The sequence below is a fragment of the Salvia splendens genome, chromosome 6 (genome assembly GCF_004379255.2).
Source record: "Salvia splendens isolate huo1 chromosome 6, SspV2, whole genome shotgun sequence".
Lineage (NCBI taxonomy): Eukaryota > Viridiplantae > Streptophyta > Magnoliopsida > Lamiales > Lamiaceae > Salvia > Salvia splendens.
The window spans coordinates 7,800,372-7,817,867 of record NC_056037.1 but is presented as its reverse complement, the minus strand read 5'-3'; the positions used below and the strand labels follow the sequence as shown (position 1 = coordinate 7,817,867).

At 39.1% G+C, this 17,496-nt stretch overlaps 2 protein-coding genes across 4 annotated transcripts; one reads left to right on the top strand and one right to left on the bottom strand.

Moving 5' to 3' along the window:
* The first annotated feature begins 927 nt into the window (after positions 1–927).
* On the top strand, positions 928–6,929 carry LOC121808140 (30-kDa cleavage and polyadenylation specificity factor 30-like). Its single transcript, XM_042208509.1, has 7 exons — positions 928–1,530; positions 1,904–2,287; positions 3,508–3,670; positions 3,802–3,912; positions 4,975–5,043; positions 5,653–5,739; positions 5,958–6,929. The coding sequence occupies exons 1-7, from the start codon at positions 1,136–1,138 to the stop codon at positions 6,807–6,809; spliced, it is 2,061 nt and encodes a 686-aa protein (XP_042064443.1). The 5' UTR covers positions 928–1,135; the 3' UTR covers positions 6,810–6,929.
* A 770-nt stretch (positions 6,930–7,699) lies between these two features.
* On the bottom strand, positions 7,700–12,452 carry LOC121808146 (U3 snoRNP-associated protein-like EMB2271). Of its 3 annotated transcripts, XR_006052126.1 has the most exons (9): positions 11,962–12,452; positions 11,408–11,750; positions 10,949–11,173; positions 10,401–10,626; positions 10,112–10,287; positions 9,781–9,846; positions 8,876–9,181; positions 8,278–8,450; positions 7,700–8,167 (listed from the first exon to the last, which is right to left on the bottom strand). XR_006052126.1 is itself a non-coding variant. In XM_042208519.1 (7 exons), exons 1-7 carry the CDS (start codon positions 12,390–12,392, stop codon positions 9,104–9,106), a joined length of 1,545 nt encoding a protein of 514 aa, XP_042064453.1. In that variant the 5' UTR covers positions 12,393–12,452; the 3' UTR covers positions 7,700–9,103. The 3 variants fall into 3 exon arrangements, 1 of the variants encoding a protein (XP_042064453.1); XR_006052124.1 differs by having other exon boundaries at positions 8,278–9,181; XM_042208519.1 differs by having other exon boundaries at positions 7,700–9,181.
* Positions 12,453–17,496: the final 5,044 nt, after the last annotated feature.

The following is a 17,496-nucleotide window of genomic DNA, read 5'->3' as shown; positions in this document are numbered from 1 at the left end:
ATCAAGTGCCCACCACATGAAAAGAAGATATATTTTGTGGGTCGCCAGGAGGCAGCGCGTAAAGATGTGGAGCGGGCCTTTGGTGTGCTCCAGGCTCGATGGGCGGCAGTGAAGGGTCCAACACGGTTGTGGTATGTTGACAGCATTGCCGATATCATGTACTCATGTATTATCATGCTAACATGATTGTCGAAGATGAAGGTCCAGCACTGACTGATTAGACCAATGATGATGCTAGTGCTGCGGGTCCAAGCCACGGCGTGGCCACTAGCAATGTACGCATGGGGATACCCCATGGCGATGTCGATCGGGTCCGTGCATTTGCCGACATGCGCCAAAGACAAGCCATGTTCGGCTCCATAACGATATTATTGAAGAAGTATGGCAGCGGAGGGGTCGTCATTGATGTAGTTTTTAATTATTGAAATGTTTTTTTAATTTGGCGAAATGTACTTTTCTTTTTTTATTTAATGGAAATTTTTTTCCCTATTTGTGTCGAAATTTTAATTCCGTAAATTGTTTAATTCCGTAAATTGTTTAATTTGTGAATTTGTGGTTTTTTTTAATTGTGGGAAGTCCTTCGGAAAGTCGTTGGGGATGTCCACCACTGTGCAGTGGGAAGTCTTTATGACGTGACAGTGCAGTAGGAAGTTCGTATAACGTGGCAAGAGGTATTTTGGGAATTCCGCCGGGAATTCCGCGCCACTACTGATGCTCTAAAAGGTAATTCAAACACATAAAATTATTATTACTCCATATTATAAGGTATAGTAGTACTACTATATATTATGGGAGGCCAAATTATTATTGTTGGTTAGACACACTAATTCACTGATTATAAATTTTTCTCAAACATTTGGTCTAAAGTTTATAAACAAAAAATTAGACGCAATTAACTCTTTATACAAGAAAATTGGGGCATCCAAAGCAAACAAGATATGCGTGCATTATGATATTTCCCCCTAAATTTTGCCCTTTTCAATTTCCGTAGCATTCACTAATTTTCTAAACCCCCAAATTCCATTACTCTGCGATTCCAAAAACCCTTCTTTTTCATTGAATTTCACATCTGCACATACAATTATACATATACAAACCTGTATACACACAAACACACCCACTAGCACGCTTCAAAATGGATGATGGAGATGGGGGTTTAAGCTTTGACTTCGAGGGCGGGTTGGATTCGGGGCCCGCGCATCCGACTGCATCCGTGCCCGTAATCCAATCGGCGTTGGATTCCAATGCGGCTGCCGCTGCCGCCAATTCTCACAATCCTTCGGCGGTTCCCCATCCGGCGGCGCATGCGGCGGAGGGGATGGGAGGCGGCGGGGCGAGGAGGAGCTTCAGACAGACGGTGTGCCGGCACTGGCTGCGATCTCTGTGCATGAAAGGCGATGCCTGTGGGTTCCTTCATCAGTACGATAAGTCGCGGATGCCGGTTTGCCGGTTTTTCCGCCTCTATGGGGAGTGCCGTGAGCAGGATTGTGTGTATAAACATACGAATGAAGATATCAAGGAATGCAATATGTATGTAATTTAGGCATTTTTTGAAACTTTTATTTTAAATTGTTTGGATCTTTCAGTACGAAGGTCGTTGATCTTGTTATCTGATAATATGTTGATTGAAGAAGGATATGTCTGCAGTCATCTCATTTATACTTGATCCTTCAGGTTACTGGGAGTTTTTTTTTTCATTTTATGTATGAAACGTGTGAAGATTTTGTTGAAATTGTTTATTGTTATTCCATGCTTAAGAGAAGATAGTTATAGAGGGCACTTGCAGGAAATGTAACTTGGAGTATTGAACTGGTCTTTGTGTCTTGCACCTTGCATCTTGCTTAGTCTTATATTTGATGAATTGATGTTTTTCATTTCTCTTACAAGTGGGGTTGTGTGACAGGTACAAGCTAGGATTTTGTCCAAATGGTCCTGATTGTAGGTATAGGCATGCAAAGTTGCCTGGACCTCCACCCCCTGTAGAAGAAGTTCTTCAGAAAATTCAGCAATTGGCTTCATATAACTACGGAAACTCAAACAAATTTTCTCAGAACCGTAATCCTATATATGCTCAACCGGCAGAAAAATCTCAGTTTCCACAAGGACCCAATGGTATACATCAAGTAGGAAAACCTGGTACTTCAGAACCTGGTAATGCTCATCAACAACCACAACAAGCACAGCAGCCTCAGCAGCAGGGCAGCCAAGTTCAGATCCAGATTACAGCCAACGGCCAGCAAAGCCAAGCTAGTAGGAGTGCTATACCCCTGCCCCAAGGAACTTCTAGGTGTGTTCCAAACAAGGTCTTTAATTAGGTGGAAAACTTCATGTATTTATATGTTGATGTTACTTAAGAGATCCTTCCCACTCAGCTGTAATAACTGTGTTTTTGTGTTTAATTTTTTTCTTCTAACTCTTTTTATGATATATATTATAGCTGTGCTCATTGTTTTGTTCCTGGCTGGTCCATGATGTGAAAACATGCATGATCTTAAGTGAGTGTAACGCCGTTATCTTGTCTGATGCAGACATGCTGCTTTGCCTTTTCTTGAAATGTATTGGCTTTGATTGGTTCGCAGCTTAGTAGCTTGGAAAATATATACATGACAAGGTCATAAACAAACTCCTAAACAAGATATCTATTATGTGGTGTTTGTGATTAACTTGGTAAACTGATATGAAACAACTGCAATTCTTTTTTTCTCTTGATCAAAAGCTTTGTCCTTATTCATTGATCCTCTTTTCTCAAACTAGAGTTTTTGAAATGAAAATCTTCAAAATCAAATAGTGGGCAAGTTTGCTAGTTTGAAGCTTGCCTTTTGTTGATGCACATAAGATGGCTATTATTAAATTGTAGCTGTTTTTCGTTTGAGGGGAAGGATTCAGAAAAGGCTGTAGGATTGTTTTTACCAACTCAGATTTGTCCTAGGACATTAAGTTAATTAAATCTATCTCTGAAATCCTTGTGTGGCTAAAAAATGCAATAGGATAAACTTCTTTCGGATGGCTCAGCATAACAACATGTTTGGATGAGGAGTTTTCCGTGTCTCCTTAGTTTTAGAAAATCTCTTCTGAAATTTTAAGTCTGAGCTTTGTGTCAATTATATATATGCCTTTCCATGTGAAAGAGGTCGTTCACTGGTAGTTTTTTTATGAATGGTTATTCATAAGCTATTGCTCCTAAATAAGGAGTTTTGCTTGTTGTCAGACACTTACATTATTTTATTTTATTTTATTTTTTTTGGGGAGGGGTCAGTTATCACATGAATGATTTTTGAGATTTAATCAGTCAAACCCTCAACCCTCAGGCACAGCGCTTTGAGGCTGACACTCATTTTTCCTCTACTTTCATGTAAAATATGACGTGCTTTGTGAAGTTACTGAAACACATCACCAGGAGCTTATTATTCTTCAGCTGCATTCTGTTGGCAACAAACGGAACCCCCTTCATTGGTGTATGTCACTTTTCTACATATTCCAATTTTCATCTGCATGTGGCTGTCTTAGGTACTTTGTGGTGAAAAGTTGCAACAGAGAGAATCTGGAACTATCTGTACAACAAGGTGTATGGGCAACACAGAGAAGCAATGAGGCTAAACTTAATGAAGCATTTGATGCTGTTGACAATGTGATTTTGATCTTTTCAGTTAACAAGACAAGACATTTTCAGGTGATTTATGCATGTTATTGACATAGTTACTGATTTTAGTTGCTCTGCTCAAGTATCAGATAACTTGCTAAGGTTGTTATATTGTGCAACAATGACCTCTTGTGGTGATAGATCTATTTGTGGTTTAATAGGGTTGTGCAAAGATGATTTCCAGAATTGGTGGATCCGTAGGTGGAGGGAACTGGAAGCATGCCCATGGGACTGCTCATTATGGACGTAACTTTGCTGTCAAATGGTTGAAGGTCCTCACCACTTGGCATACTTGATTGAATTTTATATGTTGTTGTAACTTCAGTGTTCAAATCTGTGTGTTATTTGCTGCTTGGTTGTTATATTTTTTTTGAAGAACCTATAAGATGGTTGTAAATGTTGGACGTATTCTATTTTGTGTTGTATCATTTTAATAGGCACAGCATTAGTTAGAGGGCTCCAGTAGAATACTGTGTTAAATATACTGGTGATGATTGGGCCGAGCTTTACAAACCCATTTAGATAGACATGCAAGGATACCTATCAGAATTTGTAATTTATCCAATGCTACATCCCACTATCTTATACACTGTTTAGTTTTTTATAGTAAAAAAGATTACCATTTGTGATTATTTTTAAGACAATTAGGAGCAAAGGTCATGATGCAACTGACAATTCTCCATCTCATAGGGTAATTGTATACTGAAATATTTTAGTCTGTACTCATCTAATGTCAGCACATTCTGTATTAGTCTTATTTTTTGCTATGTACAATTTCATTCTTCAATCTGGGATTTTAAAAAGGTATGTTGTGCCATTTCCTTGTTTTTCTGATAGTTTAACTATCTGCATCCCGTTGAGATGGTCTGGGGGTCAGAGAATGTGCCTGTGTTCCTAGTTGATCAGCATGCTATGGTATAGGAGTGCTAGTTTGTGATGATTATATCTATCACAGATTCATTGTATTATTGATGTTCCGGTCAGATCTATACTGATGGTGTATAGATCAATGGTAAGACAGACTTTTTCATGTATATGCCATGTATACAGTACATGCCAATCAGCTAAGATGTGGGAGACAATTGCTACTTTTTTTTGTCTTTCACATTCACTTCTAAATAAAAAATCTTAAAATCATGAAATTTATGCGGTAGTATTTAATTTCTGGATGCCTTCATTGTTATCTCTAGCCTATGATAGATAATATCCATCTTAGCCCTCTACTGGAGTGCTACCCTATTCTTGGTACATTTGGGGTAATATATAAATGTCATTCTTCATATGCTACTATGTGAGATTCTGAAATATTATCTAACCATGGTGCGTGCTTGCAGCTCTGTGAACTATCCTTCGACAAAACTCGGCATTTGAGAAACCCATATAATGAGAACTTGCCAGTAAAGGTACTTTTCGATAGTTGCATGTCTGAAGCCATATTCAAATATATCAGAATTTATTTTGTTTTTCTTTCTTTTGATACCTGCTTTATAAATTTTGTTAAAACGGTTTAACCCTTTGAAGGGTGTCCATTTTTTGGATTTTAATTTGAAAACTCTCATGTATTTCATAATTTTATTGCATTTCAGTGGTATACAAGCTCCAAAAATTGACACTGGGTATTTGTGTATTTCTGTGAAATAAAATTGTAGTTGCAAACTGATAAAGTCAATGTTTTTAAAGTAGTTTGTGTGTCCTATTGAACATTTAGCCTTTCACAATACATAAAATCGATGTTGCAGAAAGTTAATTCATTTAGTAAGTGCACATGGTTGATGTCTGAGAGTTTGATCACATCTTTCTAGGTTTGTCTGTGACTAAGTTGTGCAGATATATGTTATGAGAAGTACTGATGGCTTCATGAAACGTAATACGTGTTGCAGAATGCTCAGTCATTAGATGATTGAAAGGATGATAGCATCTTTTATCTTCCAACAAATATGGGATCATATTTCCTTTTACTTTTTTCATATCTGCCAAGTGGAGAGATTACATCGTTTATCTCGTCATTGCAGATCAGTAGAGACTGTCAAGAACTCGAGCCTTCTGTTGGTGAGCAGTTGGCATCATTGCTCTACCTTGAGCCTGACAGTGATTTGATGGTACTTAAACTTCAACGATCGGATTTCAGATTCGCTCTACTATATCTAGCATATGTTGTCAGAAAACTTTTAGCTTGGATAGTTATATCATGCTATTGATATCTGGTTATCCGATATAAACTGTTGGTTTTGCCCCGATCGTATGATACACTTTGGTTTTCATTTTATTGAATTGACATTGGATGCCTGTTAAAATTCAAAACCGTCATCTTTCATAGGCTGTCTCGGTTGCGGCTGAGCAGAAGCGTGAAGAGGAGAAAGCTAAGGGAGTAAACCTTGATAATGGAAGTGACAACCCAGATATTGTGCCCTTTGAGGACAATGAAGAAGAGGAAGAAGAAGAAAGTGATGAGGAGGATGAAAGCCCCGGGCAGGCTTTTGCAGGTCAAGGTCGGGGACGAGGTAGAGGTATGATGTGGCCTCCTCACATGCCTCTTGCTCGTGGTGCTCGTCCATTCCCCGGTATGCGAGGGTTCCCTCCAAACATGATGGGGAGTGATGGATTCTCTTATGGTCCTGTAAATCCAGATGGTTTCCCAATGCCTGATCTCTTTGGCATGGCGCCCCGTGGCTTCGGACCGTACCCTAGATTCTCCGGTGATTTTGCAGGTCCGGCCTCCGGGATGATGTTCCCAGGCCGGCCACCTGCAGGTGGATTCGGGATGATGATGGGTCCCGGACGGCCTCCCTTTATGGGAGGAATGGGCGTCGGAGGCGCAGCTAGAGGCAGCAGGCCGGGAGGTATGCCCCCTTTTTATCCGCCACCACAGCAACAGCCTTATCAAAACCCGGGTCGTTCGAAAAGAGATCAGAAAGCACCATCTAGCGATCAGAACGAGAGCTCTGATCAAGCCAAGGGGCAAGACATTGCTGGACCTAATGATGAAGGGCGGAATCAGCAAAGGGGGAAAGCTCAGCAAGATGATCATTATAGCGGTGGGAACAGCTACCGGAACGATGAGAGCGAGAGCGAAGATGAGGCCCCAAGGCGGTCGAGACACGGTGAAGGGAAGAAGAAGAGGCGGAGCATGGAGGGAGATGGTACGGCCGTCTCCCTCGAGAACATATAGCCGTGAAGTTTCGACATTTTGAAAACAAACTTGTGTTTGTAACTGAAGAACGTGTGACATAGGTTTAATCACAAACACACATTTCTTGAATCGAGGAAAAATTGGAATTTTGAGGACTCATTTATTCTCCATCTTTCCCCTAGATATACTAACAATTTATATTACTACTACTATATACTGTACTTTTTGTTGAATCAACAAGTATGTTAATATTAGAATCTTGAAGCGCAAGTCCTCACTTGTCAAAATCTATATCTTAAAATTTGGGCTAACGACTAAATAATTATTTTCGGGAAATTATGTTAGTAAATCAATTTTCCCTCTTTATAGCTCGACATATATTTACACAATATTAGATAAAGATCATCATTAACGTTGGCCTTAACTTTGACACCCTTCTCCAAGAAAAATAATGTATTTTGGCCTTCAATGTAAGTATATATTTTTGAAAAAAGACGAGTTTTCAACATTAAAAAAATGTAACGGTTTAAACATTTTGACATTGATTCTCCAGATACATCAAAATTTTACATGTAAATATACGTATCAATTTTTTGATACACAATTGTGATTTAATGGCTGTTTATAAGGGTTATTGCACGAACTATAGACGAATTCTAGATTTTTTCACTAACTTGGAACTTTATAGTAAAAATCACGAACTTTAATCATATTTGGAAATTTTCATGGTTGCTGACTCCGGCAAAATCGAGTCATATATGACTCATCGGATAATCCAAGTGAACTTATCAGACCGGAAAAAGCAACAATGTCATTACAAATACTTGTAAACATTGTCATTATATGCAAACATTGCAGTTAAATAACCTTAAATCCGTACGGCATACTCTGTGTTCAGACAATGCCAAATTTTCCGACAAAATTGCACATTTTGTAACAAGATGAATCTAAGTATATAACTGCAAGTCTACAATATGGATAACAGGATCCTATCAAATCCTGTTTTGCCTAAACAGTTTCTATACATCCAAAATGCAGGAAACAAAAAATAAATGATGTACAAGTTCAGTAGCTTCAGTTCCAACCAAGACAAGGAAATGTCTTGCTAGAAACTCCATCAATACATGTCGTGTGATAGGTTCACCGCTCCAAAACTCCCTTTCTTGACATGAATATACATTTACCCCTTCGAAGAGCCTTCTTCGGCTGGCCCTCATCGACTTCTGTAGATTGTGGGTTGGTGGTTTCAGCTGAATCTGGTTTAACATCATCTGACTTGGCTTCAGATTCCAAGATCTCGCCGTTTGGGATTGGCATAGATGTAGCCATTTCCGATGCATCAGCAGAGGCCGGAGACAGTTCAAGTGAATCAGACCTTTCCTTCCATCCGATCCACTCTGGCAATTTATCAGATTCTGACGTCAGTTTTGATCCAGGAGGTTTGGAAATGGAAACGACGAAAATTAATGACAAAATTTAACGATGTATTCTTATGGTTCAAGTCTACCGGTCTGTTAGGATGCCTCAGCTGCATACATCACTGCACTTCCACTTGACACCTATCGTAATGATAAACGGCTCGTCTCGCCGTGACCTTCTCTTGAATTCTCAAAACTTCTGTCGCTCCATCCCCCCAGGGGCAGACAGCCCGTCGCTGTCTCGGCTGTGCTACCGGAAGCTCTGGGGAAGTCGGAATAGGAGAGCACTCATCTTGGGGTGGGCTTATAAAATTTACAAATTACTGCTAAATATCAAAGCATGATTTATTATTTAATTCACCTATTTGAAGTGAAAAGGAAAATTAAATGATCACAAATTACTGCTCCCATGTCTCCACATTTTCCTTACATGAATAGAAAGGGAAACAAATATATCCACTGACGTTTTCCCTTCAAAATTTAATGACAGATTCTACACTAACAAACAAGATCCAAAATTGATCAAGATGAAGGTTCCATCAAACACAAAATTTTTCAGCAAAATGTGAGACCTGCTTCCGTCGAGACAAAGATGATAAGGGGAACGCACAAAAAGGATTTCTGTAAGCTTCAAGCCAGGAAACGAGGTTTTCGGAACACTTCACCCTCACCAACAGCTAAAGTTACCTGACTTTCCCAGTTGGGGTACATCACATAGATAAGCATCCTCATGTTGTGCCACGAACAATTTTTGGAGGCCGCAGACGATGTCAGAACCATCGATTTGGTACAAGGGTGATCCTTTTTTTAGTATTCAAGATTGAGATGTTGAGTAAGTACAAACTGAGTCCAGTCAGGATCGGAGCAGGCTCTCAATTTTTGCTTTAATAATCTCATCGTTTAGAAGAACTAGTGTCATGACAGCTTCAAAGGATGCAATGCAACTCCATTTTTAGCAGAAGCAGCACGTCCCCACCTTCCTAACCGAGGTTCCTGTGAAAAGATATAATGTTAGATTGATAATACGGTTCTGGAATATGATAATATCAAACTCTAATGGTGAGCCAGCATAAATTTTGATAGATTTGGAGGAGTCAGGAAAATATAGCAGAATCAGGGGGCATATACACAAGTGCCATATATGTCGAGAGACAATAGCTTATCAAGTTCGCCTACTAATAGAAGTGCTCGAATTCCACACTGCATCTAACTTAAGCTACGCTCCCTTAACATCTTTTATAGATTATGCAATCAATGCATACCTTGGAGGAACATTTACACGCACCAAATAAAACCAGTTCCACATATCAATGTGATCCAAGTCCAGATGGTGCGTTAAACAACCCTATATGATCTAGCAGCTGACCTTCACCCTTCTTGAATTCAGTTTACTAATGTACAGAAAAGTAAGTACTGACCCTGTTAGGCATTTAAAGAAGAAAATGCAATGCCAAATAAGAGCATTGCAAGTACTTTTTCCAATTCTAGGTCTTGTAGACATGGCGTCAACTTTTACCAATTCTCAAATTAACACACAAACTTGACAGGGTGGGGAGATCTAAACATTTATGTAGAGAAAAAAGAATTTTCACCTGAGCAACACCAGCAATTAGGAACTTTCCAGACTTGGCAAATGCCAACGAATTGACAAATCCATCCTGTGTTTAAGACAATCAATAGAAACGTAAGCTATAAGGTAGAGATTTTAAATAAAATTTTGCTTTAAAGAGATATAATGTGATATCCACATGGGTTTGAAGGTAATTTGCGGTGTGTCATCATTTCATGGTAACTTAAAAGATCCTGAATTTACATTTTCTAACTGATGGCCTGTGAAAATTGAACCGATTATGTCATCACTCATCAAATCAATACAAGAAAGCTTGTTCAATAATCTGGAAGAAATAGGAAGGAAAAGCTTACCAAGGGGAGCTCAAATAAAGGACGAATGCCTTTAGATTCATTTTCAATTGCCCAAAGGCGCACTAATCCGTTTCCAGCTCCTGAAGCAGCAAGATCACTGCTTCTACAGACAGCCACCGAGTTGACCCAGGAAAGAGCAGTTGAACCATGTCTCAATAAATCTTGGACATCATTTTCTGTAAGAGGTGAACAGAGAATTATGAATTGCATGAACAGAACCCCATGGCTTAAGATAGCCGAAAGGCCATTATTAACAATTGAAACTGTGTTGCATCGAGAGATTGGTGACCTTTATGGCCATTAGACAGTCCTTCCAAATTAATCTGATCAGACTTGGGTTCACCAAATGAGACGTGTGCATTCTTTACAATATGGACAGGCTTCTTGCGTAGCACATTCCAGAGCTCAACATTTCCATCATCGGAACCCGACAAGAAATCGTCATTATTAATAAAGCAACAGCACTCTAGTGATGATGCTGGAGCTCGAAATACTAATTGTGATTCTTCTGGTACCTATTCTTGCATATGTAACAAGTAGTTATTGTCAAATAATAGAAGGGAAAGAAATAACCAAGTTAAAGAGTAAGTAACATACTCCGTTAACAAGGGTATGAGTTACAAAAAGGGGCAGCATTCTTATACTCACGCATATGCATTTTATTTGTGACATCTTGATTTCAGACAATTTAGCATAAAGGTGATGAGAATGGTTCTTTCCACAGGTCCCAATGTATTGATGCATACATATCAGTGGACTAGATATCACATACGAAAGAAACAGCGAGAGAATGGAAGGAAAGGGCCAGTAACAGTGGGATATAGTATATATACATACCTTCCACAAATGCATGGTACGGTCACGTCCAACAGTCAATACACGTTCTTTTCGCAAACTGTCAATGGTCAAAACTTCACTCTGGTGACCAAATAGTGTGCTTATGTAAGTCCTATCTTCTGCATTCCAAATCTTGATAGAGCGGTCAAATGAGCCGGAGAAGAGTTCTGCAGTACCTTGTCTAAATGTTAAGCAAGAAACAGGTCCTTTATGCCCCGGAAAAGCCTGCATATAACATTATATACAATTTCTTGTGTTAAGCAAATAAATTGAAAGCTTGAGAGCAATTTGCATCTTTGGATGCTGAATATCTAAGTATACGCATATGATGCATATCAAAGAATAATGAACTCCACAACAAACCTCTATACTCAGCAAAGATCAAATTTTATTGAATAAAGTCGGCATGCAAAAAATCAATCCATCTTCGAAACCGTTTTGCAGTGAAATGGAACACACCTGAAGGTGCTGGCGTGTACGGACGTCCCACAGATGAACATGCCGATCAAGGCCTCCAGTAGCTAAATACCCGCCGTCCGAGCTAACAGCCATTGCTAGAACCTGTTTACTGTGTTTCTTAGCTCGACCTTGCGGGGCCTTCATACCATGAGCCTTCAAAACTTCATCAGATGGCCAGAGGTACTTTTCGGACTTCCCAGTCTCCACATCCCAGTGAACAATGGCACCATCCTTTGAAGCCGAAAATCCTCTCGAGTCATCCTCAGATAGAGCCACACAAGTGACAGCTTGCCTGTGCTTTACTAGGATTCGAAATCCCTCACTCGTTTCTGGCTTGTGAACTCTATAAAAATACACATACGAACACTAATTCAAACACCTATTAAGTAAAACATCATTGGTACAAAATTCAGCTAAACATCTCACTTTAAACAAAATACAATCCCTAAGCTCCAAAGAATTATTATTACTACAGGTCTGTTATGCATAATTACTTCAACATACGGAAATTGAGGTAACAAAATACACAAATTGAGCTATCAAAATACACAAACCTAGAAGCAAGAGCTCGTCTAACGCGGCCACTCTCTTCGAGTTGATCCTGCTGCAAAATCTTAGCGATAAGCGTATCCCTCTCCCCTTCCCTCTCCCTCCGCCCTTCACCATCCTCAGATTCCTCATCTTCATCTTTTTCCCTCTCCTTCGCCCTGAGCTTCTCCAAAAAGGCGTCGGCCAGCCTCTTCCGCTTCTCTGCCGGCGTCTCCTCAATCTCCTCCTCTTTATCTTCCGCCTCTGCCTCGGAACCGGACTCTACTTCTTCGTCACTGCTCTTAATCTCTTCGTCGTTTTCGAATTTTCGGTGCCGCTTCTGATCAGTGGCTTCGAAAAACGAATCATCAGCGAGGGAAGAGAAACGCTTCTTATTGTTACTACCCTTGGCAGGATTGGACGGTCTCTTCTTCAGATTTTTCCTTCTGCCCTTCATGATTTTCCGCTTTTCCGCGACGGTTGCGGTGTCGGAGGTTTAAGGAGATTTATGTGTAGGGTTTTTGGTTGCAGGGTAAATTTAATATAACTGGTAAATTGCTTTTTTAGAGCATCAGCAGCGGTGCGGATGTCCCGGCGGACATCCCAAAAACACCTCCCGTCACGTCATACGGACATCCACGTCATACGAATATCCCACTGCACAATGGCGGACATCCCCAAGGACATCCCGACGGACTTCCCATAATAAAAAAATATTAATGCAATAATCAGAACGTCCTCGCGAACGTCCGTCGGAGTCAACGCAATGGCGGACGTCCGCACGGACGTTGCGACGGATATCCGCGAAACGCCGCGGAACTCCGGTGTCCGCAGCGGATGTCCGTATTTGTGCCTCCCTTGCACAATGGCGGACGTCCCGCGCGGACGGGCATCATTGCTAATGCTCTTAATCATTTGTAAAAAAAATACCAATCTTACTAATTTAAATAAATTTAGTATATTTGAAATAAATTATATGTGCAATAATATTATATTTTTATGTTTATCTCTAGAGAAAATTATCTTTAAATAATAGATTAAATTAATACACATTTAAAAGGACAACATTGTAAGTTGAAAAACTTGGTATACAAGAGTAATTATTAATTCAAATTTTAAAATAAAACTTATTAAATTATCAAAAGTGGGGATAGATTATAACCCTTGTTAATGACACTAAATTTAATGCTCAATTTAAAAGGTAGGAGAGAGAGGAAATATGGTGGAAATAGTGTTATTGAATTGTGTGGTTCATATAATAAAATGATGTCCGGTTAGGCCATTAGCAATACTGCCTTATAAACTCGTCCTAAAATTCCGTTTATCCCCAATTTTTCTTGTCACGTCAGTATTTTATCATCTAGCATCAACACATGCAATAGCACCGCAAAAAATCCACCCAATTCATTTCACTACCATTTTCAATTTTTTCAAAAAAAATGATGTTATCAAATAAAGTAAAATAGCAAAATAATTCAAGAAAAAAATATTAAAATATTTAAGCATTAAAGTGCCGAAAAATAGTACAACGAGAAACAAACTAAAAAAGTACAAACAAACTTTAACGGTTAAAATGCCTTATTCTAAAACATAGGCAAAAAACTGTCATGTTCCATTGTGGTTCATCGGCGAAGTAGTCTGCGATTAGCCATTTGGCAGCTACCGATTCTCAATGGAGGATTAGCATAGGTACATATTCTTAAGATTGTTGTCGTCTTCGCTGCATTTTCCTTTTATGATATCGTTGACCATACATAGGCTAACATGCGCTACTCTAAGGTAACCACATAAGATTGACTTGGTCGTGATTCATTTCGAGTAGAGAGTGGAGAAAGAGGAAGATATATATGATTGGACTGAGGCCATTAGCAATGGGCGCCTTAAGGCGCGCCCTATGACGCGCAACGTCATCAGTTTTATCCTCCTACCCCCCACCTGCAATGTGGCGCCCTAAGGCGCGCCCTATATGTTTACTATTGTTTTGTTAATTAATTTAAATGTTTTCAAATATGTAATGCAAACTAATTAAAAAACACAACGATTAACTAAAAACCAGCGAAGATTGCATTGATTAAAAATTAATACATTTATAAAAATTAATACTCCCCCCGTCCCGCACTACTTGCACTTACTTCCTTTCTGGGCGTCCCAAGTTATTTGCACTCTTTCCATTTTTAGTAACAATTTATACCTACAGCCGTAATTGTTGACTTTGTCTATCACTCATTCCTTAATCTCCGTGCCCAAAAGGAAAGGTGCGAGTAGTGCGGGACGGAGGGAGTACATTTATAAAAATTAAAAAATTACAATACGAATTAAAAATTAATACATTTATAAAAATTAATACATTTATAAAAAACCTTCATTTCAATCACACAACATAATCATCTTAATAACTCGAAGAAGCAAATTCTCGTTTCACCGAATTCTACTTTTTAATCATAAATTATCATTTTTTTTATCACATGATCATCTTAATAAATGTATAAAACAATTTAGTTTTCAAGATATCTCAACTATTGTTTGTAGTCCAACGGTTGGGATTATTGCCTTCCAAGCAATAGACCCGGATTCGATCCCCGGCAAACGCATTTTTAAGTAAAATGCGTGCCATCATCCGCGCCCGAGGACGATGGACGCCATCGGGCACCCCATTGCGGGTGCCCTGAAGGGTGAATGAAATGAGATGAGAAGTGGGATTTATAGTGCAAAATTTATGAATAAATTCAAGTAAAATTTCACGGGCGGAATAGGCGGATTCCGCGGGTGGAACACTCTCTTAAAACGTTAGTCGGCAGGCCATAACCGACCAGCGTGTCCTATCCCAAGGGCAGGTGGCTCGGCGGTTGTATCATTCCACTACCTGCATTATCACTGATAAACTCGCTGATTGAGTAGGGCGGGAAAATCGATGCTATTGCAAGTATCCTTAATATGTTGTTTAAAACTTTTATATTTAGAACTAGTCTAATTTTGTTGGATAATCTAAAATGGTAAAACTAGTCTTTTTTTTAAGATGGATGTAGTATACATTTGTCTCACTCAAGATGTTCACCTTTCCTTTTCAGTTTGTCTCATTCAAGATGTCAACTTTCTATATATGAAAATAAATTCCTCACTCCTCTCTCATTATTAAAATATTTAACTACATTTTTCTCTCTACTTACTCCACCTAACATTTCCTCATAAAATCGTGTCATTTAAGAATATGGAAATCTTAAGTGGGACGAAGGGAGTACAATGTATCATGAATACTATGTTAAAATAATAAAAATAAACTTTATTTTTTACGAACATGGTTTGTAATAGAACTTTCCATAATTTTGTAATGCAATATATAAATAATTTGTAGCAGTAGATTTATCTAGATATAAGAATATAAGAGAAAATAATTTGTTTTAGTGCGGCGACTCTTGTGTGTGTTAACTGGCCAGGAGGGTACCTAAACCTATTCGTGTCATTGGGTATGTGCCTAAAACATCTTGTCAACAAAAAAACCTCAACCCACTTCTACTGGCTAGTATAGTGGAGTAAGGGTCGATCACACAGAGATGAATAGGACGTGTGCAATTGTGAAGATATCCTGGAAGGGTTGATTTGCTACCACGCTTTATGGGGCTGAGATTAAAACTAAGCGTGAAATGAAATGGAACCTATTATTGGAATCTTGAATTTAAGATGCCCGGTCAACAAAATTTGACCAATAATAAATGTGACGAGACATTTAATTCTTGGAAATTAAATGATATAGCGTCGATTTACGTTCCGCGTAGATGACCGTAGTATATTCACTTTCTCAAATCCGATTCCCGGTGAGTGAAAAAAAATGAAATAAAGTTGGTCAAATTGTAGCTTTTAATAAATCTATGAGATTAAAGCTTAGGGAGTAATTAACTAGTGTTAATTATCCCACATAGGAGATGAGACACGTCTTTTAATGTGTATTTATTAAGTGATTTTACTACACTTAATAATTATAGTGGACTAAGATGGGTTGAAGAAGCCCACACGCTCGCCGAGCCAAGCCGTGTCCGCGCCCGCGCTCTTGGACTTGGACTTGGATCTTGGCAATTGGTCTTTGGGCTTGGTGCTTGGTGCTTGGGCTTGTCCCTGGACCCAAACTTAATGTTTTGGACCAACGCTTAGTCAGCGAGACCAGTGGCATGACACATCGTCAACTATGACGCAGTCAAAGTCTACGAGGCTGCCACGTAACGAAGTCCACATGTGACGGATGAACTAGGCATGCATAACGTCTAGATTCGACGTCGACCACTCCAACTTTCAAACTCGTAATGGCTGATCGTTACAGCCACTCCATGATGAGCCATGATAACAGCCATCAAGGCTGAGTTGACCCCTGCAGTGGACTAGGCCTATAAATAGGGTAGTCATTTCTTGCATCAACATAGAACTTACACACAAAGCATCATACTCTCTGCATAGTCTTTTCTACCCGAAGCTCTGTCATCTCTTCTTCCAGTTCGCCGGAGCTCTGCTGATAGCGGTGCTGCTTCACCAGAGACGTTGTTGTTTTATCTTTGGGGATGACACGCCAAACCGAGAGCACTACCGGGGCGTATCTCGTCTTGCGGAAAGAGGACTTTCCTCGACTCGACTAAGTTTGATTTCCAGTTTTCATTTTCATTTAAATTTTCAGTTTCAGTTCTTCCTTCTTGGGTTGTATTATGCCCGATTTTGTTTATCTCTTGTAATTCCAGTCATTCCACCAACACCTATATCTAAACTGACCAGTAGATGAAAATGAGACATATACCCCTCTTGACCAATAGGTCAGGGTGGGCTCTAAATGTTGCATGCTAAAATAAATTAAAGTGCGTGTGTAAACTAGGGAGGAGTGTGCATGTTCGAAGCTACTAGACGAAACTTACTAAAAATAGCTAGACAAAAGGTAAAGATAATCAAAGGACATGCTGGCAGACTGTCTGCTGGGTGTGCAGAAAAACTGAAAAAGTGCAAGTACAAAAGCAAAAAATAACAAAAGCAACAAAAGTGGTCTCATTCTTTGATTGTGACATTTTCTTCTTCACCAAGCTAAACTAACAAGATCTAACAAACTCCATTGATGAATGCTCAAGCTTGAAAACTCGTAAATGCAATATTTAACTTGAAATCGAGAACGAAAGCAAAGAAAAACTGAAATTTACGCAAATTGGTCAACAAGGACAGGGTGACCGAAACAAGCAGAAATGAATTTCATGCATTTTTTAGAAACTTAAACCGATTAAAACGTGTAAACACTTGAGGAAAAACTAGATCTAACTAAGCTAGGCAGATTCAAGCACTTAAACAACAGAAATTCACATAAACTACCAGATCTATCTAGCTGGGCAGATTAAACTCAAGACAAGCTGAAACACAAAATAAAACCACAATAAACTTCATTGCATTCAAGACTATAACCCAAAAGATGTTCCAACTAAAATAGCTACTAGAATTCAAGTCAAATGCAAGCAAAACAAGTACTTAAGCTAAGAAATCTTAAAAACAAAGCAAGTAAAAGGTTGTTTGGCTCCTCAGAAACTGAAACTGGAAGAACT

What these genes read in the sequence shown, in the direction of transcription:
- LOC121808146 (XM_042208519.1), bottom strand. Translation starts at nt 12,392, where the DNA reads ATGAAGGGCAGAAGGAAAAATCTGAAGAAGAGACCGTCCAATCCTGCC. An exon ending in AGACGAGCTCTTGCTTCTAG is followed by an intron (nt 11,751 to 11,961) that starts GTTTGTGTATTT and finishes GTATTTTTATAG; the next exon opens with AGTTCACAAGCCAGAAACGA. An exon ending in TAATTGCTGGTGTTGCTCAG is followed by an intron (nt 9,182 to 9,780) that starts GTGAAAATTCTT and finishes ATCTTTTCACAG; the next exon opens with GAACCTCGGTTAGGAAGGTG.
- LOC121808140 (XM_042208509.1), top strand. Translation starts at nt 1,136, where the DNA reads ATGGATGATGGAGATGGGGGTTTAAGCTTTGACTTCGAGGGCGGGTTG. An exon ending in ACAAGACAAGACATTTTCAG is followed by an intron (nt 3,671 to 3,801) that starts GTGATTTATGCA and finishes GTGGTTTAATAG; the next exon opens with GGTTGTGCAAAGATGATTTC. An exon ending in AGCCTGACAGTGATTTGATG is followed by an intron (nt 5,740 to 5,957) that starts GTACTTAAACTT and finishes CATCTTTCATAG; the next exon opens with GCTGTCTCGGTTGCGGCTGA.